The sequence below is a fragment of the Rhinoderma darwinii genome, chromosome 5 (assembly GCF_050947455.1).
Source record: "Rhinoderma darwinii isolate aRhiDar2 chromosome 5, aRhiDar2.hap1, whole genome shotgun sequence".
Lineage (NCBI taxonomy): Eukaryota > Metazoa > Chordata > Amphibia > Anura > Rhinodermatidae > Rhinoderma > Rhinoderma darwinii.
Window position 1 is genome coordinate 33,879,177 of NC_134691.1, and position 27,327 is coordinate 33,906,503.

A 27,327-nucleotide genomic window follows, 5' to 3' on the forward strand; every position below is an offset into this window, starting at 1 on the left:
TAGCGGAATCTCCGGCCATAGAGTCGGGGATTCCGCTGCAGAAGTGCGTGACTTTGCTGTGTCCATATATGGACAGTGTAGTCACTCACTTCTCCTGTAGCGGCATCCCCGGCCATAGAGTCGGGGATTCCGCTGCAGAAGTGAGTGACTTCGCTGTGTCCATATATGGACAGTGTAGTCACTCACTTCTCCTGTAGCGGCATCCCCGGCCATAGAGTCGGGGATTCCGCTGCAGAAGTGAGTGACTTCGCTGTGTCCATATATGGACAGTGTAGTCACTCACTTCTCCTGTAGCGGAATCCCCAATCCCCAGCCGGGGATTGGGGATTCCGACTCCTACAGCGAGCAATAAAAGATCCTCCTCCTCACATGCACTCTGCACTGTGAGGAGGAGGAGAGAGAGTGCGCGAGCGACGGTAGACCCGGCCATCACTCGGGACACATTCCGGTGATGGCCGTGTATTACCCGGCCCCATAGACTTCTATGGGAGCCGGGCGGCCGGGCACCCGGCTGAAAATAGAGCATGTCCTATTTTTTGACGGGCGGTTTTCCCGGCCGTCAAAAAAATCGGTCGTGTGAATAGCCCCATTAGGGGTCTATTATTCCTAATGCAGCCGGGTGCCGGCCGATTTATGAACGGCCGGCACCCGGCCGGGAATCCCTGTCGTGTGAATTCCGCCTAATGTAAGGCTCAGTGGACAGAGGGAAAACTGCAAGATTTTAGGCTTTTTTAAAACATAGATAATAACAGAAAAAATAAAAAACCCTAAATTCTTCTAAAATATGTTTAACATAAAAGCTTGATCTAAACCATAGGTCGTTTTCTGATGACACATTCCATTTAACCAGTTAGTGACAGTCCATTAGTGTTTTTACTGCGGCCACTAACGGGCTTTATTCTGATGCAATTGCCTTTTTTACGGAGCTGCATCAGATTAAATAAGCAGAGCAGGGAGACGTTAAATCACCCTGCTCTCCACTACCGGTGGTAGCTGAGAGCATTGAGCAGCCCTGCTCGAATGAGCGAGATCGATATGAGTATCGATCTCACCCGTTTAACTCATCAGATGCGGTGCTCAATATCGTGCGCCGCATCTGAGTGGTTTTGGAGAGAGGGAGGGAGCTCCCTCTCTCACCCCACCGGCATCCTGCGTGTGATAAAGGCCCACAGGTCTGCGACTAGATAATGCCTGCTAGGCCATGCCAGAGGCATGGCCTAGCAGATGCCTGTTCGTTTTACAGGGATAGGCAGTAATACACTGCAATACAGAAGTATTGCAGTGTATTCTAAAAGCGATCGGATGATCGTATAGTGAAGTCCCCTAGTGGGACTAATAAAAAAGTTAAAAATAAGTATAACAATGTTAATAATAAATAAAAATGTGAAAAAAATATTTGGTATTGCCATGTCCATAACTATAAAGTTATTACATTAGTTAACCCGCTCGGTGAACGCCGTAAAAATTAAAATAAAAAAAAATGCAAAAATGTGCTGTTATCTGTGAATCCTGCCTTAAAAAAATGTAATAAAAAATGATCAAAAAGTCGCATGTACTCCAATACAGTACCAATAAAAGCTACAAGTCATCCCGCAAAAAAAAAAGCTCTCATACAGCTGCATCGGCAGAAAAATAAAAAAGTAATGGCTTATCAAATATGGAGACAAAAAAACAAATAATTTTGAAAAAAAAGTGTTTTTACTGTGTGAAAGTAGTAAAACATAAGAAAACTACATAAATGTTGTATTGTTGCAGTCGTAACAACCCGCTGAATAAAGTTACTGTGTTATTTATACCACATGTTAAACTACTTAAATTTAGGACGCAAAACAGTGTGGCGAAATTGCTGTTTTTTTCTATTCCCCCACAAAAAATTTATAACAGTTAATCAATAAATTATATGTACCCCAAAATGGTGCTATTAAAAATACAACTTGTCCCACAAAAAAACAAGACCTATACAGCTATGTTGAGGCAAAACTAAAAAAGTTATAGCTCTTTGAATGAGACGATAGAAAAACGTAATAGGCTGGTCATTAGGGGGTTAACTATCTAAATTGTAGGAATATTAGGGGCATAGCTATAGAGGGTGCAGAGGTAGCAACTTGGCCCTTATGTCTGAAGAGTCCCAAAGACTACTGTGCCACATAAGAAGTCACCAGTGTTCAGGGACGCCATCAGAAATTTCTGTGCCCCACAAAGCCAAGGAGTCTGTGGCCTCTCCCACTATTGGGGCGGGCACAAAGTAAAGGGGTGGGAGGTAAGGCAGCAGTGAAAAGCAAACTAGTAGGGTCTCTTTGGAGGGGCAGGGCAGAGACAGCTGGTGGGTATCAGTGGGCAAGGAGGAGAGACTCAGTGCCAGGGTTCAGTGGGAGAAGGAGGAGGGGATTTCTGGGAGAACAGAAAGTGGCATGGGTGGCGACACCGGGCATGAGGGCGCCTGTGCCGCCCGTCGGAAAGGGCCCCCCCAGGGCCGGCGGTGTTCGACAGCAGAGCAGGGAGGTATCTCCCTGCTCTGCAATCTACTAGCGCCACTGTAGCTCCCTAAAGGAACGAAATCCCTGTGTGGCCGGGGATTCCGCTCCTGGAGTGCTACGCTTGATGTCTCTGTCCGTATATGGACAGTGACATCAGGGGCAACTCCTGAAGGGGAATCCCCGTCTACATCATTGCTGACTCTGTTACCGGGGATTACACTCCTGGAGAAGCCCTTGACGTTACTGTTCATAAATAGACTCAGACGACAGGGGCTTCTCCTGGAGTGGAATCCCCGGTCACAGCATCAACAACGCTGTGGATGGGGATTCTGCTTCAGGAGTTGCCCCTGATGTCACTGTCCTTCAGGGAACTACAGTGCCGCTATCTACAGGAAGGGGGGGTGCTATCTACAAGGGGGCTTTGTGGCACAACCTGCAAGGGGGCTGTTTGGCACTACCTACCAGGGGGCTGTGTGGCACTATCTATCAGGGGGCTGTGTGGCACTACTTACCAGGGGGCTGTGTGACACTACCTACAGGGGGCTGTGTGGCACTATCTACATGGTCATTTTACCGTGAGTGGGGGGCTGATGGTAATTTTACTGTGGGTGGGGGGGCTGTTGGTCATTTTACTGTGAGTGGCGGGCTCATGGTCATTTTACTGTGAGTGGGGGGGCTGATGATTATTTTACTGTGAGTGGGGAGCTGATGGTCATTTTACTGTGAGTGGGGAGCTGATGGTCTTCAAGTGGTTTCCACCTCTGAGCTCCAATTGAAATTAATATGAGGCAGAAAATACCTGCGGTGCCCGTTTGGAGCTTTTTTTTCTTGCATCTTTTACATTCGCTTCAACAGCTTAAAAAAAATGCAAAGAAAGAAAAAGGTCAAACAACGCTGTCACTTCCTGAAGGAATTTTGAGGCAGATTTTTTTTGCCTTACAAAAAACTCTGTGTGAGAATACCCTAAGGGTGTGGTGCTTATTTTTAGTCGTTTTCTGTCTTTCTCTAAGCAATATTTGGTAGGGGTGCCCTGAGGAAATGTTATTTTTCCAGTAGTGCCTCGAGTCCGAAAATGTTAGGAAACTCTGTACTAGGCTACAGGATCACGCCGGCTTACGCAAGGGTCTTATCGTGGAGCAGCTCAGCTCATCGTGGAAACGGGGCCTAGGGAAGTACAACTTTGTTTTTTGGTTTGGGAGCACTGTCTACAAGGGGGAGGTGGGGGGCTGTATGGCACGATCTACAAGGGGAGGTTGGGACTGTATGGCACTGTCTATATGAGGGAGATGGGGGCTGTATGGCACGGTCTACATGAGGGAGGTGGGGGCTGTATAGCACGATTTACAAGGGAGAGGTGGGGGGCTGTATGGCACTGTCTAAATGAGGGTGGTGGGGGCTGTATGGCACTGTCTACAAGGGGGAGGTGGGGGCTGTATCGCACTGTATACATGAGAGAGGTGGGGGCTATATGGCACGATCTACAAGGGGGAGTTGGCGGGATGTAATTCACTGTCTACAAGGGGGAGGTGGGGGATATGGCACTGTCTAAAGGAAGGCTGTATGGCACAATCTACAGGGGGCACTATCTACAGGGGGGCTGTGTGTGGCAGCCAGGGGAGGGGGGCATTATACTGTGTGGGGGCCACTAAGCGGACATTATACTGTGTAGGGATACTACATGGGGCAATATACTGTATGTGACAGCAAGGGGAGGGGGCATTTTACTGTGTGGAGGCCACTAAGCAGATATTATACTGTGTAGGGGCACTACAGGGGGCAATATACTGTGTGTGCATTTAGGGGGCATAATACTGTGTGGGCACAATTAGAGGACAACATACTGTGTCCTTGAAGGGGTTATAATATATACCTTTGAATGTGTTTTTTGTTGTTTTACCAGTCTGTTTGGTGCTACTTTGTAAATACTTTTTATTAAAAATTATTTTTACTTTATGAGATACAGCTTCTTTATATCCTGTATACAGAGCAGCTGTATCATGCACTGAAAAATGTATCTGTCAGGTCAGCAGAACTGACGGGTTCAGTGTCACTGGGTCCTGCGTGTCCCTGTTCATAATTTAGATTTGATCGATAACAGGCGAATCCTGACCCGCCGACACTGAACCCGTCAGTCCCCCAGACCTGACGAATACATGACTCAGCGCACGATACAGCTGCTCTGTATACAGGATACAAAGCAGCTGTATCTCCAAAAGTAAAAATTTTTAATAAAATATATTTACAAAGTTTCATTACACACACTAATATTTTTTTTTTACATGAATAAAAATAGGTGTACATAGCCTTTAAGATCTCTCCCCCTCCCCCAAGTATCCTCTCTCCTTCCTCTACCCCTCCCTTCAGATATCCTCTTTTCCCCCAGTTATCATCCCCCTAGTATAATGTCTCCTTTAGTGTTAACCACCCTCCATTATTATCTCCCACCCACTACACCATCATCTCCCTGTCCACATTGTCATCTAACCCCTCTCCCACCTCCACCCCACATAGAAAGCATGTGTCTTACCCAGGTCTGTATGATCCTCTGGACACTGAAGCACCACATTGTATCGCTAACAGCAGCTCTACGACGGCTCTTATCTCCTGTGCTGCGTAACGGGACAACAAACCTGTCTTCTCCCTCCACTTACACAGCACAGGAGATAAGAGGTAAGAATTGCTACTAGTGATACAAGACCATGAAGCAGAGCTGAGAGGGTATAGTACCAACATGAGTAACATTGCTTTTTATTGGGGGGATGTGATGTGAGGAGGCATACAACTATGTTTCTTTGCCTCATGAAGAGATCGGTCCGATCTCGTAACGCGTAGCATTTTTATCCATTAAACATATATCTCATTTAAACTTCTTGCCTTGGATTGAATCCTTCAATTCCACAACATTTGGACAGCGCTGGATAATTTTATCCTCCTTTTTTTCTCCATTTATCTCGAGCGTTATAAATTGCACATAGGTGGTGGTCCTGTTTGGGGCCAAAGATTAAAGTTGAACCTCTGTATACCATTGTTTTCTGTGAAATATGTCAGCATAATACTAATAGTAACCATTGTGCTGCTCACTTTCCTACAAAACATATTATAACAAAAGGATATCATTTACATTGTTTACTTACAGGACACAGGAGCGTCACCTTGTACTGGTCATTCATGTGGGATAAATAGCTTTATTATGCATAGCCATTAAACCTTTGTAGTGTGGAGACTTTGTCTTATGTGAAATTATTTACTTCACTTGTCTGAACAACAGTGTAGTGTAAATGTATGACATGGTAATCATTCCGACAATCCATTGTTTGCTTTTATAGGTTGTTACAGGCTCAGTTTGCTTCCTTTTTTCATTTGGCCTCATATTTGTCACACTGAATTTTTTGGGATCTTCAAAAAGGATGTAAAATTAGACAAAGGAAATCTAAGTAAGACATAAAAATTTTGTTTATTTTAGGAATGTTGGGGTCCTCTACCCACTGGAGATCAGCCTTAACCCCTTAAGGACGCAGCCCAGTTTGGGCCTTAAGGCTCAGAGCCCATTTTTCAAATCTGACAAATTTCACTTTATGTGGTAATAACTTCAGAATGCTTGTTTTCTCGTGAGACATTGGGCTTTATGTTAGTGGTAAAATTTGGTCGATATATTCCGTGTTTATTTGTGAATTTAGAGAAAATTTAGAAAAAATAGAATTTTTCAGAATTTAAATGCAATTCTACTATGGTTTTTTATTCCTTCTTTTTTTACAGCATTCACCGTGCGCTATAAATGACATTCACTTTATTCTGCGTGGCGATACGATTACAGCGATACCATATGTTTATCATTTTTTTATGTCTTACTGCGTTTGCATGATAAAACTTTATAAAAAATCATTTACTTTTGGTGTTGCCTTATTCTAAGAGCCATCATTTTTTAATTTTTCCATCAAGAAAGCTGTGTGAGGTCTTGTTTTTTGCGTAATGAACTGTAGTTTTGATCAGTACCATTTTTAGGTATATGCAACTTTTTGATCTTTTTTTATTCAATTTTTTGAAAGGTGAAGTGACTAGAAAATTGTGATTCTGGTATGGTTTATTTTTTTTACGACGTTCACTGTGCGGGATAAATAAATAAATACTTTTGTGGTACAGGTTGTTATGGACGCAGCGATACCAATTATGTATAGTTTATTTGTTTATTTTATTTATATTTTTAATAAAAAGGGACTGCTAAGGGAAAAGGGGGATATCTACTATTATTACTTTAAAACTTTTATTTTTTTATTTTCTATACAACTTTTTTTTACTTTTTTACTACCACTAGGGGACTTGAGGGCATGAGGCCTTGATCGTAAATCTAATACACTGCACTACATGCGTAGTGCAGTGTATTAGAGCTGTCAGCTACTCGCTGACAGCATGCATAGTGGGTCCTGACTTTGTAACTATCTCTGTTCAGGCACATAGGACGGGAGGTCCCTAGTAGGGGGCTCTACTCTATAATGTCCAAATTCCCTATTAGAGCATACATCCTTACCTTTGCTTGATTTTGGTTAAGGTCTCCAATTTATCATGAAACAATCCAGTGAAATATCGCGTCATGCTAGCAAAACCCTTTACAAGCTGCAACTCACATCGCAAACACTGGATGGCCACACATAGATATATAGAATAAACATCTTGTGGCAGAGTATCACAAAATCATGTTGTTTTTTTCTGGTCATCAAGCACCACACATCTCAGGATATTCTGAGATAAGAGTAAGGGTAATTAAAGAACATTTGTATGGACAGAGGTTGTCGTAGTGAGACAACCCCTTTAAATGAAAAAAGTTATCCAACACCTCACTCACCCATGCAAATAAGTAATTGTCCGCTTAACTTAGTGACATAGTTGCAGCACCTCTTGAACGGATATTTATATGACAAATATGTTCTTCTCTTGCAGGTGATGCCACAGGTCGGTGTGGAGATCCTGGAGTACCTGCTCATGGCTCCAGGGATGGTACAGAATTCAGAACAAAAAGTACAATGAGATTTAGCTGCGAGGTTGGGTATGTTCTTCATGGGTCAGAAGAAAGAACATGTTTGAATAATGGATCATGGACAGGAAGGCAGCCAGAATGTAAAGGTACGTTTAACAATTAACAATTGAAAAATTGCCTGGAGTGTCACTTTGAAAATTAAAAAATAGACATCATATCCTTTGCCTCTTGAGCACCCTACAAAACTACAGTATTTAAAAAAATCTATATAGAAAATATACATACAAAGATATACATGCTCGTGTGACGGAGACCTGCCACCATCTTACGGTCTCTGGCAGCCAAGACTTGAAATACTCTTGGCTTGCATTTATATGTGCCGTCAGTCCTTCTGCTGATTTCTAAATGGCACTGCCGGACCTCTACAAGAGCTTGGACATCTGTCATGTCACCTACTGTTCACTGCTCATATTGCAAGGCAACAACAATAGCGGGAGCTAAAAATATTAATCAGGGAGTCTGTGAGAACAATCTAATTAATATTTAAAATAGAAAAATCCAAGAGAATCCATTCAAGTAGGTAACAACCTACAACCATTGATCAAACTATAAGGATTTTGTAGGTTTAACACAATTTCCTGAACAATGTCTTGAAGAAATATATTGCCTTACATTGTATTGTATGCTCCATCTTTTTCTGATGTCATTTAGGTTTAGTATTCACTTTATCTTTGCGGGTTGAATCTTCTCAACAAGATTTTCATCTCTTTTTAAATAAGATGGCTTATTTTTCAAATCTACCTTTTACATCTTGCCATCCAAACGGTTCCACTGCTGCTTTTAAGAAGACATTGAAAAGGACTGAAAATCTGTTATAAATCTGTTATAAATCCTTAGAGAATATGACCAGCTCAGCTACTATAGATTGTTCAGTTCTATTTCATCTCAACGGTAACCAACATAAAGGCAGACATGTCATTGTGGTTTATGATGTATCTCTATAGCCCAAACTTCTGGTGGTGGTTGTCGTCATTAATAGTTGATGAGATAATTGACTCTCTTAGGCCACTTTCACGCACCAGTATTTTTTTCAGTATTTTGCATCAATATTTGTAAGACAAAATTAGGAGTGGGTCCAAAACACGGAAGAAGAGCAAATCTTTCCATGCTTTTTCAAATTTTTTTCCATGCCTGATTTTGACTCATAAATGCTGATGCATACCGACCAGAATTCTGCCGTGTGTTGGCCTGAGGAAGACGCTAGTTCATAGTTGAAACGTGTAGCCCTTTATTATTATTCAATAATATTTTGATTTATCCTATCTCCTTCTGAGCCTTATGTGTAGCAGCGCAGTGTATGGTCTTATATATATATATATATATATATATATATATATATATATATATATTCCTTATATATATATATTTTATGGATAATATTCTTGACATTTGGCGGTGATATTGTGTCACACCGGTTGGACCGTGGCAGCAACACACTCACTGGATCCACAATTTCATACTCACATCAGTTTTGTGTCTGAATAAGCACAACCACCATACGTAGGTGAGCAGAACCCCGTCTCGACCTTTCTGTTTATTCTTCCTGAATTTACCTGCACTATGTCGCGCCATGCTTTTTTTCTATTTCAAAGTATTTTGATTGCCGTGTGAAAATGGCCATATTTAATATTTAAATCTGAAATATTTAAAATCAAACATATAAGCATAAGGAATGTCAATTATAAGTTCAAAGCAAGCACAGAATATGATGAGTTTCCTGTTTTAAAGTGCTTCAGTAACAGGAGCTGAAATATAGAGCTTTTCAATGTTTGTATATTTGTGGCGTATATTAAGGATGCCTAAATCTTTATTTTTTAACTATATTTTTGGGGATTTTTTTTTTACACCATGCACCATGCGGTATACATACTACGCTATATTTATTCTATGGGTCATTAGGATTGTGGTAGGTCTTTAACACCTTGGTGGGCCCAGTGCAAAGGTTTCATAAGTTGGCCCCTCCACCCACTTGATAATTCTGTCAAAATGGAGCTGTGTGCAGTTAAAGCACCCTCCCTTGTGCTCCACACATTAACAATACCCTAATTTAGGCGGCTCCACACATTAATAGTGCCCTTTTTTAGGCACAATATTGTAATAGTGCTGCTCTTAGTGCTCCCCAGAGAAATAATATTGCCTCCTTTGTGCCCCACACACACAAAGTTAGTGAACCCCATTAGTGTCCCTCCACAGTGATGATGTACCTTTCTGTGCCTCTAAAAAGAAACAAAAAAAATACGTATTCTCTCCTATCTTCGCACACTGTGATGCTCACCTGTTGCTGTTCTCCGCTGGTGGGACCCGAAACTGATGCTCCGTCTCTGTGGATGCAGCTTCTCTCCGTCTCTCTCCTCGATCACCCTTCAATGCTGTTGCTCTGCTCCTCACAAGACTCCCTTTCTTCCTTGACCTCGTTGTTCCATCCTGTGTCCTCCAGCCGAACAAGCCCCGTCTCTTGCCTCTTCCCGAGATTTGTCCGCTAACCCCAGACACCTCTTTATGGAGAGCTAGATTGGTTGCTGCCACCTCTCGAGTCCCCTCCTACCTCCTGGCAGCACTTGCAACTTGCAAGTGGGGGTAAGTGATTATGTGATGCTCCTCTACTCCAACTACTACAGGCAGATAGCAGGAACATAACATGACATACTATTACATCACAAACCTGTTACGATGGGAAGGGGTTAATTTTTCGATTCAACAGTCAGAGTGTCGGAGCCCAGTTTTTCTGATACAGAATGGCAAATTCTCTGCATGGACATGCACTTAAATGATAAAATTCTATCTGCATGTGGCCTCCACTAGGGGGAGACTTGGAACTTTCTGTGTTGAATTTATACATTGAACTCATTAATAAAAAAGTATGCAATAAGTTTTTAAGCACTCTTTAGGGACATCTGCAGGTAAATATAATTGTATAATTTAAATGTTATTACCCTTACAAATAGTGATAGCATATGGCTAGCATATTAAAAAAAATTTTTGATCAATGTGGCTCTGACTGGCGGGACACCCACCAATCCTGAGATTAAAGTGTCCACAGCTCTGTTTTAGTGCTACATCCCCTTCTCAGTTTTTCCCTGCACAGTGGCGTTCCTGGCCACCCTCTGTGTTAGCATATTCTAGTTATATGCCATCATTATGTGCGATGGGAATGACAATTTAACCACATTTATTTGTGAGTTTGCAACGGCCCCGTCGGAAAAGAACACTTTTTTTTCCCATTGAAATCAATGGGCAGATGTTTGGAGGCTTTCTGCTTCCGATTTTTCGGCCGTTTTCCAAAATAGGCCGTGTGAACATACCATAATAGTAATATACCATCACTTTATGAATAAGAATAAACCTTGAACGTGCACAAATTACCTTTACGTTTTACTTTGACCAACAATTCCATAATGTAAATTAAAATGTAATATTATATATTGGAGCTTAGTTCAGACTAGGCTTCTGATCGCTTTTCTACAGTAATGCATATATCTATCAGCTAAGTTCGCATTCATAGCAGTGGTGACAAAGTGCTTAAATGTATTGAGGTATAAAATTGTTAGTGAATCATAACTCATATCATGGACTTACAATTCATCTGACTGTAAACAATAAATGCATGCTTTAACTTTGCATGATAATAGAAAACGCATGCCGCAGATGACATTTACTGCAGTTGATCTTCTGGAAAACATCCATTCTGAAAATGTTACAATTTGGTGTTAGTTCATTCATCTAATTTTCTGAAGCAGATATTTTAAAGGGACCCCCTGGCAAGTAGACTATTGCAGAGATTTATCAAAACTGATGCAAGGGAAAAATGGGGCAGTTGCCTTTAGCAACCAATTAGGATTTTGAAAAATGAGAACTGGATAGTTACATGTAGCGGTTTTGATAAATCTCTTCTATTGTCTCTCTTGATGATGACGACCTTCCTACAACTAGCTGCCTCTCAGTCACACCTTTAAACCAGCAAATATTATTTATCTAATACTTCCCGATCCAGTGTTGAGTACTAGTATTTATCTTCCCATCAATATGCAGGATGCAAAAGTACTGAAGGCATGTCACCAATGCTCACCATAGGGCTATAGTAGTATAGAAGATGACTAGACTGGTCTGGAGAGGAGCATGAAGAACCAGCCCTTGTCATCTATGGTAAAAGAGCTTGTTGGTAGGCACCTTAAACTCATTCAAGGGTTGCATAGTCTTACTGAATAAATACCGTAGGAAACTCTGGTTTTCAATGAAGCCCCTGTAACATATAAAAACATACTATACAAAAGAATATCATCTTTGAAGTCAACTAATCTCTCTCAACCTTCAAACCATATAATGACTTGTCAAGTACGCTAAAAAACAGACTTATTATTACTAGGCTGATGCACAGATGACTTGTTAGTTGTAAACACCGTCTTTAAAATGAGTCGCCGTAAAATTCAGTTTTTAAAAAAAACGGATAGCACACTGAAGCATTTTAGTGAAGTATGCTGGACGCCTAACTAAGATTCCGCTGGACCTATTGGACTAAATCATAGATTCGGTGGACTACTGCGATGATCTTATATAGTTATATAGTTTGTATGGTTGAAAAAAAGACACATGTCCATCAAGTTCAACCAAGGGACGGGAAAAGGGTAGTAAAAAATGTCTACACATAGGAGCTAATATTTTTTCGTTCTAGGAAGAGATCTAAGCCTTTTTTAAAGCTATCTACTGTCCCTGCTGTGACGGCTCCTGCGGTGACTTCCATAGATTCACAGTTCTCACAGTAAAGAAGGCTTGTTGTCTCTGCAGGTTGAACCTTTTTTTCTCCAGACGGAGAGAGTGCCCCCTTGTTTTTTGAGGGGGTTTTACATGGAACAGGATTTCACCATATTTTTTGTATGTGCCAGTCATATATTTATATAAGTTAATCATGTCCCCCTTATTCGTCTTTCTTCAAGGCTAAATAGGTTTCATTCTATTAATCTTTCCTCATAACTTAGATTCTCCATGCCCCTTATTAGCTTTGTTGCTCTTCTTTGTATTTTTTCAAACTCCACGGCATCCTTTCTATGAACTTGAGCCCAGAACTGGACTGCATATTCTAGATGAGGCCTCACTAATGCTTTGTAAAGTGGCAATATTACATCCCTGTCCCGTGAGTCCATGCCTCTTTAAATACACGACAATATCTTGCTGGCCTTAGAAGCAGCTGATTGACATGTTATTTAGTTTATGATCCTTCTCAACAAGTGACTCTCCCAGTTTAGCTCCCCCTAGGACATATGATGCATGCAGGTTGTTCGTATGCAGGTGCATAACTTTACATTTATCTACATTAAACTTTGTTTGCCAAGTGGACGCCCAAACACTTAGTTTGTTTAAATCCGCTTGCAATTCACGAACATCTTCCATAGACTGAAAATTACTGCATAGCTTGGTGTCATCTGCAAAAATAGAAATCAGGCTATCTACGTTTTTAAAATAAAATGGTTAGCGAGGATTGTGTGGCGGAGCTTTTATTTCAATAAAAATATTTTGTGTTTTTTTAATACTTTATTAGCACCTGGATAATGGTAGTTGTCTGTTTGACGACATACATTACTAAGGTGGGGCTTAGTGTTAGCCAGTAAAAAGGCTAGTACTAACCCTCCATTATTACCCTGGTACCCACCGCCACCAGGGTTATCGGGAAGAGCCGTGTACAATCCAGTACCCGACCATCTGTATTGGGAGAGCCCCACATCATTTTTTAATTAATTAATTAAAAAACACAAAAAACGACGTGGGGTCCCCCCCATTTTTATAACCAGCCAGATACAACACAGCAGCAGAAGTCTAGCATTACAAGTGTGGGAAGGGCCACGGTTTTTCCCAGCCTAATAATATCAGCCTGCAGCCGCCCCAGTGCCCGACCATCCCAACAGATGGTCGGTACTGGATCGTACACGGCTCTTCCTGATAACCTTGGTGGTGGTGGGTACCGGGGTAATAATGGGTGGTTAATACTAGCCTTTTTACTGGCTCACACTAAGCTCCACCTTAGTAATGGACGTCGTAAAACAGACAACTGCCATTATCCAGGCGCTAATAAAGTATTCAAAAAAACACAGAGACATAAGAAAATATTTTTATTGAAATATAAACTCCCCCACAAAACCCTCGTTGACCATTTTATTTTAAAAAAAAACAAAAAACTTTGATCATCGCAGTAGTCCACCAAATCTACGATGTAGTCCAATAGGTCCAGTGGAACCTGCAAAATAAAAAAAATAAAGTTTGCAATATGAAAATTAAAAATACTTATACTCACCTACAGCAATCTTCTGTCTTCTCCCTGCGCCACAATAAATACTAGAAGTCCCCACAAGCACCCACGAAGGGGGGGGCCTCACAACGAGGGCCGGCTTTCCCCCTATAAACCTGCTTCTATGCTGGTCGCTCTGAACTGCGCATGTGCTTGTGCAGTACGGAGCAAGACGGCAGAAGCAGAGGACATGCGAACGGGAGCTGTTGGTATGTCCTATGGCCTGTAGCTGCCATATTCCATCTGTGTGTGTGTCGTCAACAGACACATACACAGATGAAATAAAAATGGCAGCCCCCAGTTAAGCAAAAAAGTTTAAATATAAAAAAAATTGACAAAAAAGAAATAAAGTAAATATAACATTTTATTGAATAAAAACACATAAATGAATTAAAAAAAAAATAATTATGACACGTTTCAATTAAAGAATGAAACCGGGAAAACTACTTAGACAACGCCCTTAACAGTGGCCCAAAGTCAAACTGATTGGGTAGCACAGTGGGTCCACAACTCGTTGGTTAGTACAGAGCGCTAGTGAGACCCCATGTGGAATACTGGGTTCAGTTCTGGAGACATCATCTCTAAAAAGACATTGATAAAATAGAGCGGGTCGAAACACAGACTACAAAAATGATTGAAGGTCTTTAGCATAAAACTTATCCAGAGACACACAGAACTTAATTTGTATAACCTTGAGAAAACTAGGGAAATGTGTTTTAAATAAGAAGCTGAAACAAGAACAAGGGGGCACAATCTGAAATTAGTTGGGGGGGATCAGAAGTAATGTTAGAAAATATTATTTTACTAAAAAAGTAGTAGATGCTTGGAAGAAACCTCCAGCAGATGTGGTTGGAAAATCATAAACATATATCTATCCTAATATAAAAATAAAAAGGAAATAATATAAGGGAAGACTAGAAGGACCATGTGGTCTTTTTCTGCCATAGATCTTCTATGTTTCTATGTTTATAAATCAACAAGGGACCTGTGACTTGCAAGAGGAATGCGTACTCATACAGTATGTACTCTATCCATATGTCAAAGGATTGTGTATCCAGCTAACAAGTATTGGTTGATAGACAAACAGGGCCTTGATCAGATTAGCTGGTGAAGCCCAGCATGACCAGACGTCAGATGCACAGAGCAGATTCCTCAGAACACAAAGCCCTTATATCTCCAAATATTATTTATTATATTCCACTCTTAACTCCTTCCCAGCATCCGCCACATATATACGTCAGAGACTAACAGCCGACACTTCAGTGTAATGAATGGGATCCCGCAAATAGCCACTCGTTTGACCCCTTAGATGCCGCGGTCAAAAGAAACTGTGGAACCTAAGCCATTAGAAACAGGGGGAGGCCCCATGTGATGTTCCATTGGCCCCCCGCATTGTGATCGCGAGGGGCCGATGATTGGCATGGGAGCCTGGGGACCTAATGATCTTTGTATTCCTATGAAGCCCTTGCAGTAGATCATGCGAGCGAACCAATGATCGCTGGTTCTAGTCTTCTAGGGGGACTAGAAAAAAGTTAAAGTTAAAACGAGTTTTTTTAATATATAAATAAAATACTACAAGTTTAAAAAAATCTTTTTTCCCATTTTCCTCTAAGGGCAATGTAAAAAAAAAAACTGAACACAAATGGTATTTCCGCATCCATAAAAGTCTGAACTATTTCAATATAACATTATTTAATCCGAACGGTAAACGGCGTAAATTTTTTTGGGGAATACCAGAATCGCTGTTTTTTGGTCACTTCATCTCCCACAAAATGTGGAATAAAAAGTGATAAAAACGTCTCAAGTACCACAAAATGGTTCCAATACCTGCCAGAAACCACAGCTCACCCTGCAAAAAAAAAAAGCCCCCAAACCGCTCAATCGACAGAAAAAAAAAGTTATGGTGCTCAGAATATGGCGACAAAACACAAATTTTATTTTTAGCAATCATTTTTTTTCTTGTAAAAGTAGTAAGACATAAAAAAAAATTATAGAAATTTGGTATTGCCGTAATCATATTGACCTGCAAAATAAAGTTCACGTGTCCTTTTTACCACGCGGTAAATGCCGTAAAAAATGATACCCCCAATAATATGTAGACATCGCTGTTTTTTTTGCTATTCCACCCCACAATTTTTTTTCCCAGGTTCCCAGTACAGGACTGTATGTCTCAACTGGCTGTGGACCTTCGGGCACTGCCCTATTGTCCTAATGAGCACCCCACCCCACGTCTTAAGAATAGTTAAATGTAGGAAGCCTGAATAACGAACCTATGACTGTTTGTAGGAAATTAAAATCTAAGATATCCATAAAATACACTCCTCAACATTGAAATTGCAACACCAATAAGTGCAAGCCATAAGATTGTGCAAATCGAGGAAGTAGCAGGTGTCGCTAAGATCTGCAAATGATCAACTTTTTAAGCACCGAGCTACAATCTGTGGCATGTGGAGGGGCATAACAGCGGGATTAAAAGCAAAGGTTTTTAGAAAAATTAAAGTTCAAAAATCGGATCAAGTGGTGTGGGATGAATGTGTGGTGCCTCCAGTTTGTCGATGTGACAGTTATTGCCACTTCTATCTGAGAGGGACAGAATCCTTGAACTGAGAGACCTTGGTTTATCACTACGGCAGATCGTTACGTGCCTAGGCCGAGTTGTCATCACTGTTCAACATTGTGTGTCCCGGAGGTTGGGAAAAGAACAATGCACAGGAATGACAGCAAGAGGTGCCGGGATGCGAACCTCTGCACAGACAAATCGTCTGATTGGAAGAATAGTGCATAGGGATTCATTCTGTACTGCAAGTGAAATTGGACATCACATTCCAAGCCTAGGGTGGCAATAAGTGTCGACACAAACCATCAGAAGAACATGACATTGGGCTACGAGCCAGATGTCCAGCTACATTACTGAAACGCCACCGCTCCCAAAGTCTATAATGGTTCACAGCAAGACAGCAATGGATCCTGGAATGGAGGTCTGTTCTCTTCAGCGATAAGTCCTGCTTGTGTCTCGGGCGCAATGATAGCCGGGGATTGTTCTGGAGACCATGTGGGCAGTGTTTATGAAGAGGCCTTCACAAAGGAACGTCACACTGGTCCTACTCCCGGGATTATGGTGTGGGGTGGCATAATGTATGGTAGCCAAACCCCTCTGGTCTTTATTTCCGGTACACTAACAGCTCGACGTTACATTGATTTGGTCGTGGAACCAGTGGTACAGCCATTTCTCCAAAGTGTCCAAAAAGCCATTCTTCAACAGGGCAATGCCAGGCCGCATGTTGCTCATGCTACTGTGAGCAGCCTGCGTGGCCCAGTTATATTACCATGGCTGCAGTGTCTCTGGATTTGTCTCCCATCGAGCACATGTGGGACGTCATTGGTCGTCAAAATTGAAAAAAGGAGATGCCAGAAGCCAATCTTGAAGATTTGCGTGCCCAAGTGCATTCAGCGTGGCATAATATTCTTCAGACAGTCATTAATAACATTGATATCATGCCAAGACGTGAAAGTGCGTGTATTTCTGCGGGTGGTGCTCATACTCGATAATGAATAAATCAGGATGTTTGGAATATGTTTCCATTTTTTTATCATTTGCATGTCATTAACATGTCTATCGATCCTGTGATTTCCACAATTCCAAAAACTTTTCCTTCTTGGTGTTGCAATTTCAATGTTGAGAAGGGTATATCTAAAAGCTGTGGCCAGTACCAAAGTGGGCTACAGAAAGTATTAAATTACATGAGAGGAAGGAGGGAACTAGTGTAGAACTTATTTTTCTATTGGAATATATAGACTTTCTAGGAGACCTGGGTAGTTGACCAATTTGCACATTCTCGAACATCTACAAAACAAAGATATCACTTAATAGGATGGGTAGAGAACAAGGCTATAACATATGCTTTAGACAATTAACCATATATCAATTTTCATTAAAATTCCTTAGTTTGGTACACTAATTAAATATATTGGAAATTTTAACATCTTTACAATTGTAATCAACACATTAAATGTTGTATCCCTCCAATTACCTTCCATTCAAACAAATTACTTAGAAACAGAAATCTTCAACTTGCTTTAAATATTTATCTTCCATTTTTATTCAAATAATTTATTTTAACAATTAAGTTCTGGATCATTACGTTTCCAGAATCTCTTCAGATAAAATGTGCTGAGGTGTCATTAAGAAATCTGAAACATTTCAGTCTTCCTATTCCTGATCCATTATACAGTCTAATTTTGTCCCATATTTTCTCTGTGTAATTGAGCATGAAAAACATTCATAAAAGGAGCTAAGTATATAATGTATGCTTATTCACACATTATGCTGCTTAGTTGTCAATAACAGGAGACACAACTAGAAATCTCAATGTAGTAATATAAATGGCTGGCAGGGACTGGTGTGGCATCTTCGAAAGAGATCTTGGGCAACCCTCTCACAACACATCCAATAATGCATAGGTAGGCCCACACCGGGCAACCGAATGACAAAACTAGAGCGTTGATAGTTATGTCCAGTAGTTAAACTATAACTGTATGAAGAAAGAAAAAAAATACACGGCGCACATGGTGCATCATCCCAAGGTTTTGGATGTGTGATATCAGGGAAAGTCAATGGTGCTCACCTGATAGTGTTGTGCTGGGCACAACGTCCTTGATAGTGGATTTGAATCTGGAGGTCCGCAGCCTGGGATTCTTCCGGTAGCCCATAGGGTTCCGTTAGGCAGAATATTCCTAACAGATTCCCATAAAGTGACATTTTGGTCAGAAGACTGGTCTACATATGGAGTTTAAATAGACCAGTCTTCTGACCAAAATATCACTGTATGGGAATCAGTGCCGTTTTTTTGAGAGAAATAAACACTGAAGCCAGCCACCAAAATAATACATTGAAACCCCCATTTGATTCTACAGCAATAATATTATCAGGAAAATATCATGTAATTTATATTACTCACGTAGTCCTCGGCCGGTGCTTCCATTCTCCCCCTTTTTTTGGCCTCTGTTTTCCCTTTGTGGGGTGCTTTCACCGGGTGTTTCTTCTTCTTTGAGCTGGTTTCTCTGGAGTCTGGAGGCAGTTCTCTTTTGCTGTTTGTGTGTCCCTTTGAGGTGTTTATAGTGTGTCCTGTTGATGGTCCGCCCCGGGCTTATGCTGAAGTCAGTGTATGGCCCCTATTCCGAGTTGGCTGTCTATAATAACAAGCCGTGTTTATTACAAGATAATCATAGGGAGCACATATTATCTGAATGCGGCTTGCTTCGAGCAGTCAACTATATGGTTTTTGAGACCTAAGTGAATGTATTCCAATTTTAACTCCATTTGTATTCATATTTATAGACACTTATTTATAGTGCTATTTGAATATTTTTACCGGGTAATTGTTTACATTGATATTTATCCTAATGTACATAATTGAAGGGCCGATGGCAGTAATTGCTACGTCTTACCAACAACGTTTTATACCTGTATGTAACATGTTTGTACTGAATAGGAGATTTGTTTTTAATTCCCCATTGTTTTAAACAAGTACAAGTGAACTCTGACCCTGGAGCCTCCATATGGATCCATGACCAGTTATATAATAAATGTCAGGGCGGGCGACCGTCATTGTGTTTTTCCTAGCTTGATGAAGAGACCGGTCCGGTCTTGAAACGCGTAGCTTTCACATTTTATTATTTTAAAAACACAACAATAAACAGACAACATATTTACCTTGTAGTTGCCCTGAGTTTACGGTACAGCACCAGTGATCATTCACCGACGTTACTTGCCGGGCACAATTCACTGGGGAGGAACAGCGTTGATAAGTGGGATCCCCCCTTTTTCTTGAATCCTATATATATTTAGTAATTAAACTAAACTTTTCTAACAATGTTTATATGAAGGAAAATATGTTTTATTTTTTTATTTATGTATCTATTTATTTATTTTTCATAATTTTTTATTTCATTTATTTTTCACTATTTTTTATTTTATTAATTTATGAATTCTTCCTTTTTATTGATATATATTTTTATTTATTTTTTATTCTACATTTATTTTTTATTATTATAGCTGTTCAATGTGGGAATCCTGGAACCACTGCAAATGGAAGAGTATTTCGTGTTGATGGAATTGCTTTTTCCAGCTCTGTTATATACTCATGTGTGGATGGTTATATTCTTTCTGGATCAAACATCAGACAATGCACAGCTAATGCCACATGGTCGGGGGCACTGCCCAACTGCACAAGTAAGTACGTTGGTGTAAAAGAATTTTGAGAAATCCTGGCAATAGATATCTTTTGTCTAAAGTTGATATAATCAACATTCAACATTAGCAATAAACATAAATACTTGTTTATTTTCCAGGCTTTGCGAGATAATTTGTTTCATATTTTCATTAATAATATTTTAAGGGGTTGTCCAGTTCAGAAAACCCATTTTCATGTACCCTGTTAGGGAATTCTGCGTTAATGGAGGGGATCCTCTGCTCAGGATAATCTCCTCCATGCTGCTGCAGTTTCTATGTATGTAATGTATGTAATGTATGTATGTATGTATGTATGTGTGTATGTGTGTATGTATGTATGTATGTATGTATGTATGTATGTATGTATGTATGTATGTGTGTATGTATGTATGTATGCACTAGATAAAGATATAGGAGAACAGTATTCTCCTCTTCCCTGTGTGCAGTGTATAGAAGACATGATAGCATTTTGGCTCCATCCACTAGTGCAGAGAAAACTGAGAATTAGAGATAGAGCCTGCAGAGGGGAAAACTATTAAAAAATTCAAAATACAAGTCATATAATGGCCAGAAATAGACTTATCCCTCATGTACACACATATGACAGCTAATTCTGAAAAGTTAGCTGAAAGGTTATCTACACTTTAACCCGTTAGTGACCACCAATATGCCTTTTCACGACGACCACTAACAGGCTTTATTCTGATGCATACGCCTTTTCATGGTGCTGCATCATAATAAAGCAGTGCCGCCGGGAGCAGTTAAAACTCCCTGCTCTCAGCTACATCCGGTAGCTAAGGGCTTGGAGCAGTGCTGCTCGAGCGGGTGGGTTTAAATACGCCCGTTTAACCCCTTAGATGCAACGCTCAATAGCGAGCGCCACAGCTAAGTGGTTTTGGGGGAGGGAAGGAGCCCCTTCCCTCCCCCAAAACCACTTAGCTGTGGCGCTCGCTATTGAGCGTTGCATCTAAGGGGTTAAACGGGCGTATTTCAACCCACCCGCTCTCTCACCCCACCGGGACCCTGCAATGCGATCGCAGGGTGCCGGTGCTTTTTATGGCCGCATTAGAATGGCCGCCAGAGGCATGGCCTAGCAGAAGCCTGTCAGTTTTACACTGACAGGAAATAATACACTGCGATACAGAAGTATTGCAGTGTATTATAAAAGCGATCATACGATCGCATAGTGAAGTTCCCTAGTGGAACTTATAAAAAAAAGTTTAATAAAGTTAAATAAATAAATAAATAAAAAACCCAAAGAAAAAAAATTAAAAACCCACTTTTTCCCCTTACAAAATGCTTTATTGTAAAAAATAAGTAAAAAAGTTACACATATTTGGTATTGCCGTATCCATAACAACCCCAACTATAAAGCTATTATGTTATTTAGCCCACTCGGCGAACGCCATAAAAAATATAATAAAAAACAATGCCAGAATTGCTGTTTTCTGTCCATACTGTATTAAAAAAATGTGATTAAAAGTGATGAAAAAGTCGCATGTACTCCAAAATGGTACCAATAAAATCTATAAGTTGTCCCGAAAAAAAAAAAAAAAAGCCCACATACAGCTGCATTGGTGGAAAAATAAAAAAGTTATCTCTCTTCAAATATGGAGACACAAAAAAATTATTTTGAAAAAACTGTGTTTTTACTGTGTAAAAGTAGTAAAAAATAAAAAAAACTATATTAATTCGGTATTGTCGCAATCGTAATGACTCGCTGAATAGTTATTATGTTATTTATAACACATGGTAAACTGTGTAAATTAAGGACGCAAAATAAGTGTGGCAAAATTGCTGTTTTTTTTTCTATTGCCACCCAAAAAAAGTTAATGAAAGTTAGAAAATAAAATATTTGTACCTCAAAATGGTGCTATTAAAAATACAACTTGTCCCGCAAAAAACATGTCCTTATACAGCTATGTCGACGTAAAAATAAAAAAGATATCTCTTTGATTGCGACGATGGAAAAACGTTAAAAATAGCTTGGTCATTAAGGTATAAAACAGGCTGGACACTAAGAGGTTAATGATTTAACTATGTTTATGTCAGAAAAAGAGAGCTGCAATTTAAAAAAAAAAAAAACAACATGTATTGTATAAAACTCAATTAAATGTCATAATAAGATTAATGGATCATTATGTTTTGACATCACACATACAGTTATCAGCTGTGGAGATCCAGGTGTCCCAGCCAATGGTATCAGATATGGAGAAGATTACATTGTTGGACTAAATGTTACATATATTTGTCAACCTGGATACACAATGGATCCCAAGATCTCAGTTGGACGTACATGTACAAGTAATGGGACTTGGAGTGGTGTTATCCCAGTTTGTAAAGGTAAAGTATTACCATTATAAATAATAAAGAATAAATTATAAATCTCTTTTTCTGCCTCTATCCACCTTTTTCTTCTCTTCCCCATTGAATCTAAACTACATTGTAGATGCCCGAAAGGTTTTTTCCGACCATAGACATTGACTCTGACAAATCCAATGATCCAAGGGCCCAGAGCCTCTGACCTAATGTAGCTGCTGAACAAGTGCTGTGAAGAGAATTATAATAGGGACCTATTCAAGTTAATGAGGCCCGGTTGAGAGTAGAGCTGTGTTGGATGGTAGTCCAAAGCGACTGCCATGCTGTACCTAGCCATACGACCCTTTGTTCTAGGCATTACTGATGGTTACAAAAGTCAGACCCCCAATGATCAGATATTGATGGCATATGATATCCTATAATAATTGTCTGTGTTGGTTGGGAAAACCTTCTACAGGGCATAAGGTAGGGGAATGGTCAAATTTTTGTATTTTGTTTAAAATTAGTACAAGGACATGGATGGTCAACCTATGTTTTGTTTTTGTCCTCTTGCAGCTGTCACTTGCCCATATCCTCCTCAGGTTTCTAATGGAAGGCTTGAGGGAACAAATTTTGATTGGGGTTTTAGTATCAGCTATGCCTGCTTTCCGGGTTATGAACTGTCCTTCCCGGCGGTGCTGACCTGTGTAGGCAACGGCACCTGGAGTGGAGAAGTTCCGCAGTGTTTACGTGAGTAATAGTAAAAGTGTTTTCTGCGTTTTTCTTTTTCTGTGTGTTTTCTCTGCATTATGACTTGTGATCTTCACAAAGTATTAGTGCATATAAGAGTAGTGCAAAAAGCAAATCTGCATGAAAGTAACATCTGTATTTAGACTCATTAAAAGCAATGTTGTTCATGCATTTTCATTTAAGGAGCTTAACATTACATCTATGTATGGTAAGTGCCATAAAAAACATAAAAATATTTAATTAAAAAAGGCTAAACACATCAGCAGCAGCTGCACAAATCTCTTCTGGTAGTTTGCTACAATGTATCAGTCCGGAGTCCAGGCTGTTTGGCTCAAAGAGACTGAATACAAATGTATCCACTTCTCAATTGAGAGCAAGACTGGGCATGTACCGATTTGTTAATGGAATCTAGACTTTTACAACCCTAGCAGCTGGGCCTTAAAGCGAAATGCTGTAAACGTATGGTGCCGGAATGGCAAAGGCTCTGGAGCTAAGCATACAACTACTGGGATCGGAGCTAACTTCAATCCCAACCATTTAATCCCTTAGATGCCACAGTCAACAGCAACCACTGATGCCAATGTATTATCATGACAGCAGTTGGCCTAACAAAGGCCCGCCAAACAGTGACAGGCAATGACAGTGACAGGCAATTAAACACTGCAGTACAGAAGTATTGCAGTATATTATTGAAGCGATCAGAGGATCGCACGTTCAAGTCCCATAGTGGGACATTTTGTTTTTTCATTAAATACAGTTAATAATAATAAAGAATAATAAAGGTTTTAAATAAAGCAATAAACAATAAAATCTGTTTTTTTCCCATTAGAAATAAACTTATAATTCAAAAATAGTAAACTTAAAAAATATGCATGTCTGGTATTGCCACATTCATAACGACCCCTATAATGTTTTTTTATACCCCATGATGAACTACGTAAAGAAATCCCCAAAACCGTGGTGGAATAGCTGTTTTTACCCATTAACCCCCTAAAAATATTAATAAAAGTTAACTCATCCCCAAAAAACATACAGCTATGTTAATGGGAAAATTAAAAATGATGGCTCTCAAAATGTGATATTGAAACAAACTAAAAAAATATCTGTGACCGGAACGCAAAAATAGGCTTTATCCTTAAAAGATTATCATAGATAGATAGATAGATAGATAGATAGATTAGATAGATAGATAGATAGATAGATAGATAGATAGATAGATAGATAGATAGATAGATAGATAGATAGATAGATAGATAGATAGATAGATAGATAGATAGATAGATAGATAGATAGATAGATAGATAGATAGATAGAAAGATAGATCCAGTTCTGGGTGTATGAGCAGCTTAGGGATCCAACTTATAAAGGGTGCCTTGTCGTGGCAGGTGGGCTCACACAATTTGATCAAAAGCAGTAGCAGTAATGCATATTTATTTATATTTAGTGGTGTAGATGGCATTAGTGTTCACAGTGTGCGGTCACCATTTTTTGTGTTTTGGATAGATAGATAGATAGATAGATAGATAGATAGATAGATAGATAGATAGATAGATAGATAGATAGATAGATAGATGATAGATAGATAGATAGATAGATAGATAGATAGATAGATAGATAGATAGATAGATAGATAGATAGAAGTTTTTATTAAGGTAAATTTTGATGAATGTTATTTTTTATTGGTAGCACCTAAAGTACCTGGGACCCACCACAATTATTTGATAGAATGTTAAGTCTCGTGAATACAGGGCTTGGCTACATTGACGTTTTGGTCCTTCATATAGAATGAGGCAAAAAACCTTAACGTAGCACGTTAGCAATCTCTGAGCTGTTGCTAGGGAATATTCTAATTAAGCACACACCATTAAGGTTTCCATAGAAAGCAGCCGTTGTGGAATCCAAGGCTTCTGTGTTGTCTCTTCCAGTCACATATCATTAGTCCAGAAAGAAGCCTTCACAGCTGAGATGTCACCTCTTGCTTTTCCAGGGAATTTTGTAAAGCTTTAGTAGTATGTCTATTGATCTCATTCCAAACTGTTCCCTTCTATTTAGTAACTAATTTATGCAACAAACCCCAAGTTGCATCCTCTAACCTCCAGCTTATTTCTCTGTAACTAAGACTCAACTGAAATATAAAACCAACATAATATTGTAAAATATCCCAAAAATGAAAAGAGAATATTCTGTCAATGTATTTCTTGATGTTCAGTAGAGCATTTGATTATTAGAATTTTTTTTAGTAGTTACAGCACTGCCTTATGAAAAAATAAAAATACAGGCACAAAACCGAAAAACAAAAGTATAAAATGCCTATGTTTTTTTAAAGGAGTTGTCCGGAATTGAAAAACATGTTTTTTTTTCTCCAGAAGTAGTATCATCCTTATACACGGGCTGTGTCTGGTATTAAAACTTAACTCAGTACATTAACACAGGTTGTAGACAAGAGGGGCACTGTTTTTGAAAAAAACAAAAAACATAAGTTAATATTCTATTTCAAAACAACCCTTTTAACTCTGTCAGGTAGTCCCCGCCCTTTTCTCCTTAATTTAGTAGCGTTTGTTTAGTTGTACGAAAAGACAATGAAGACTATTTAAAAAAAAAAGGAAAATATGTTTCTATCCCCTGACATAGCTCCTGTGCAGTACTTTGTGTCTCCATGGTTACAGACCACAAATAAACCTGTCTGTTGTCGGATCATGTGTTACTCCCCCTCAATCCCCCCCCCCACTTCTGGTGTCCTTGGATTAGCAAGAAGCAGGGAATCAGAGGAAAAGGAGTAACACATGACTACAGGATCAGAATACACTTGATTTATAATCAGTCTCCACGATCACACATAGGTCTGCATAGGAGCTGTATACACAAAAAGGTGGGAGATTTTCAATCAATACAAATTGCAACATTGTTTAATTTTTTTATTTTTGATGTTGTGGAACAATAAAACTATTTTGAATTCCATAGGTCCTTAATCCAATAGTGACCGCCCGTAGGTGTTTTTACGGCGGTCACTATCGGGCTTCATTCTGATGCAGTAGCCTTTTTATGGCGCTGCAACAGAATACAGCAGCGCCGCCGGGAACAGTAAAGGCTCCCTGCTCTCAGATACCGGAGGCACCTGAGGGCTTGGAGCAGACCTGCTCGAGCGGGCAGGATCGAAATTGTCATCGATCCAGTCTGTTTAACCCCTTAGATGTGGTGCTCAATAGTGAGCGCCGTGTCTAAGTGGTTTTAGAGTGAGGGGGCTCCCTCTCTCACTCCATAGGCACACCCGTGATGCAAAAGTGCAAAGTAACACATATTTTGTATCGCCACGTCCTTAACAACCCTATAAAAAGATTACATTATTTAACCCACACGGTGAACATCATAAAAAAATTAATAAAAACCAATGCCAGGATTGCCGTTTCTGTTCATCTTGCCTTCAAAAAATGTGATAAATAGTGATTAAAAATTCGTATGTACTCCAAAATGGTACCAATAAAAACTAGAACTAGAAGTTGTCCCGCAAAATAAAGCCCTCGTACAACTGCATCGGCAAAAAAATAAAAAAGTTATGGCTCTTAAAATATAGCGACACAAAAACAAATAATTTTGAAAAAAAAGTGTTTGTACTGTGTAGAAGTAGCAAAACATAAAAAACTATAAATTTGGTATCACCGCAATCGTAACGACCCACAGAATAAAGTTATTATGTTATTTATTCCAGACGGTAAAAGGTGTAAATTTAAGACGCAAAATAGTATGGTAAAATTGCTGTTTTTTTCTATTCCCCCCATAAAAAAGTCAATAAAACTTAATCAATAAATTACATGTACCCCAAAATGATGCTATTATAAAATAAAACTACAACTTGCCCTGTAAAAAACAAGTCAGCAGGTTGTTACAATTGCAGCAATACCAAATTTATATATACAGTAAAAACACTTTTTTTTTCCTAAATTATTTCTTTCTGTGTCGCCATATTTTTAGAGCCATAACTTTTTTATTTTTCTGCTGACATATTCCGATGCGGGAAAATGTATTCTGAAGTGCCGCCGTTAAAAGGCGGCGCTTCAGAAGAACTACCCTGAACGGATGCCGTAAAAACACTATACGGCTGTCGTTAAAGGGTTAAGGCCTAAAATAGGCTGGTCGCTAAGGGGTTAAAAAAATATATAATTATAAAAAATAAAAAAAATACTAATATATGCTATCGCATATCTCACTTAAAACTTGAACGCTAGTCCTTTGTGGCACTGCAGTGTAAACATTATGGCATTGG

The 27,327-nt window shown here is 39.6% G+C and overlaps 1 protein-coding gene across 6 annotated transcripts in view; it reads left to right on the plus strand.

The window, feature by feature from the left end:
* Nucleotides 1–27,327, plus strand: part of CSMD3 (CUB and Sushi multiple domains 3) — a 1,175,227-nt gene that overhangs the window by 1,086,314 nt on the left and 61,586 nt on the right. For all 6 annotated transcript variants that reach the window (XM_075825814.1, XM_075825808.1, XM_075825809.1 and 3 more), the window contains 4 exons: nucleotides 7,413–7,595; nucleotides 19,842–20,018; nucleotides 22,182–22,361; nucleotides 22,893–23,066. In XM_075825814.1, coding sequence (XP_075681929.1) covers nucleotides 7,413–7,595; nucleotides 19,842–20,018; nucleotides 22,182–22,361; nucleotides 22,893–23,066 — 714 coding nt within the window. The remainder of the gene's footprint in view (nucleotides 1–7,412; nucleotides 7,596–19,841; nucleotides 20,019–22,181; nucleotides 22,362–22,892; nucleotides 23,067–27,327) is intronic.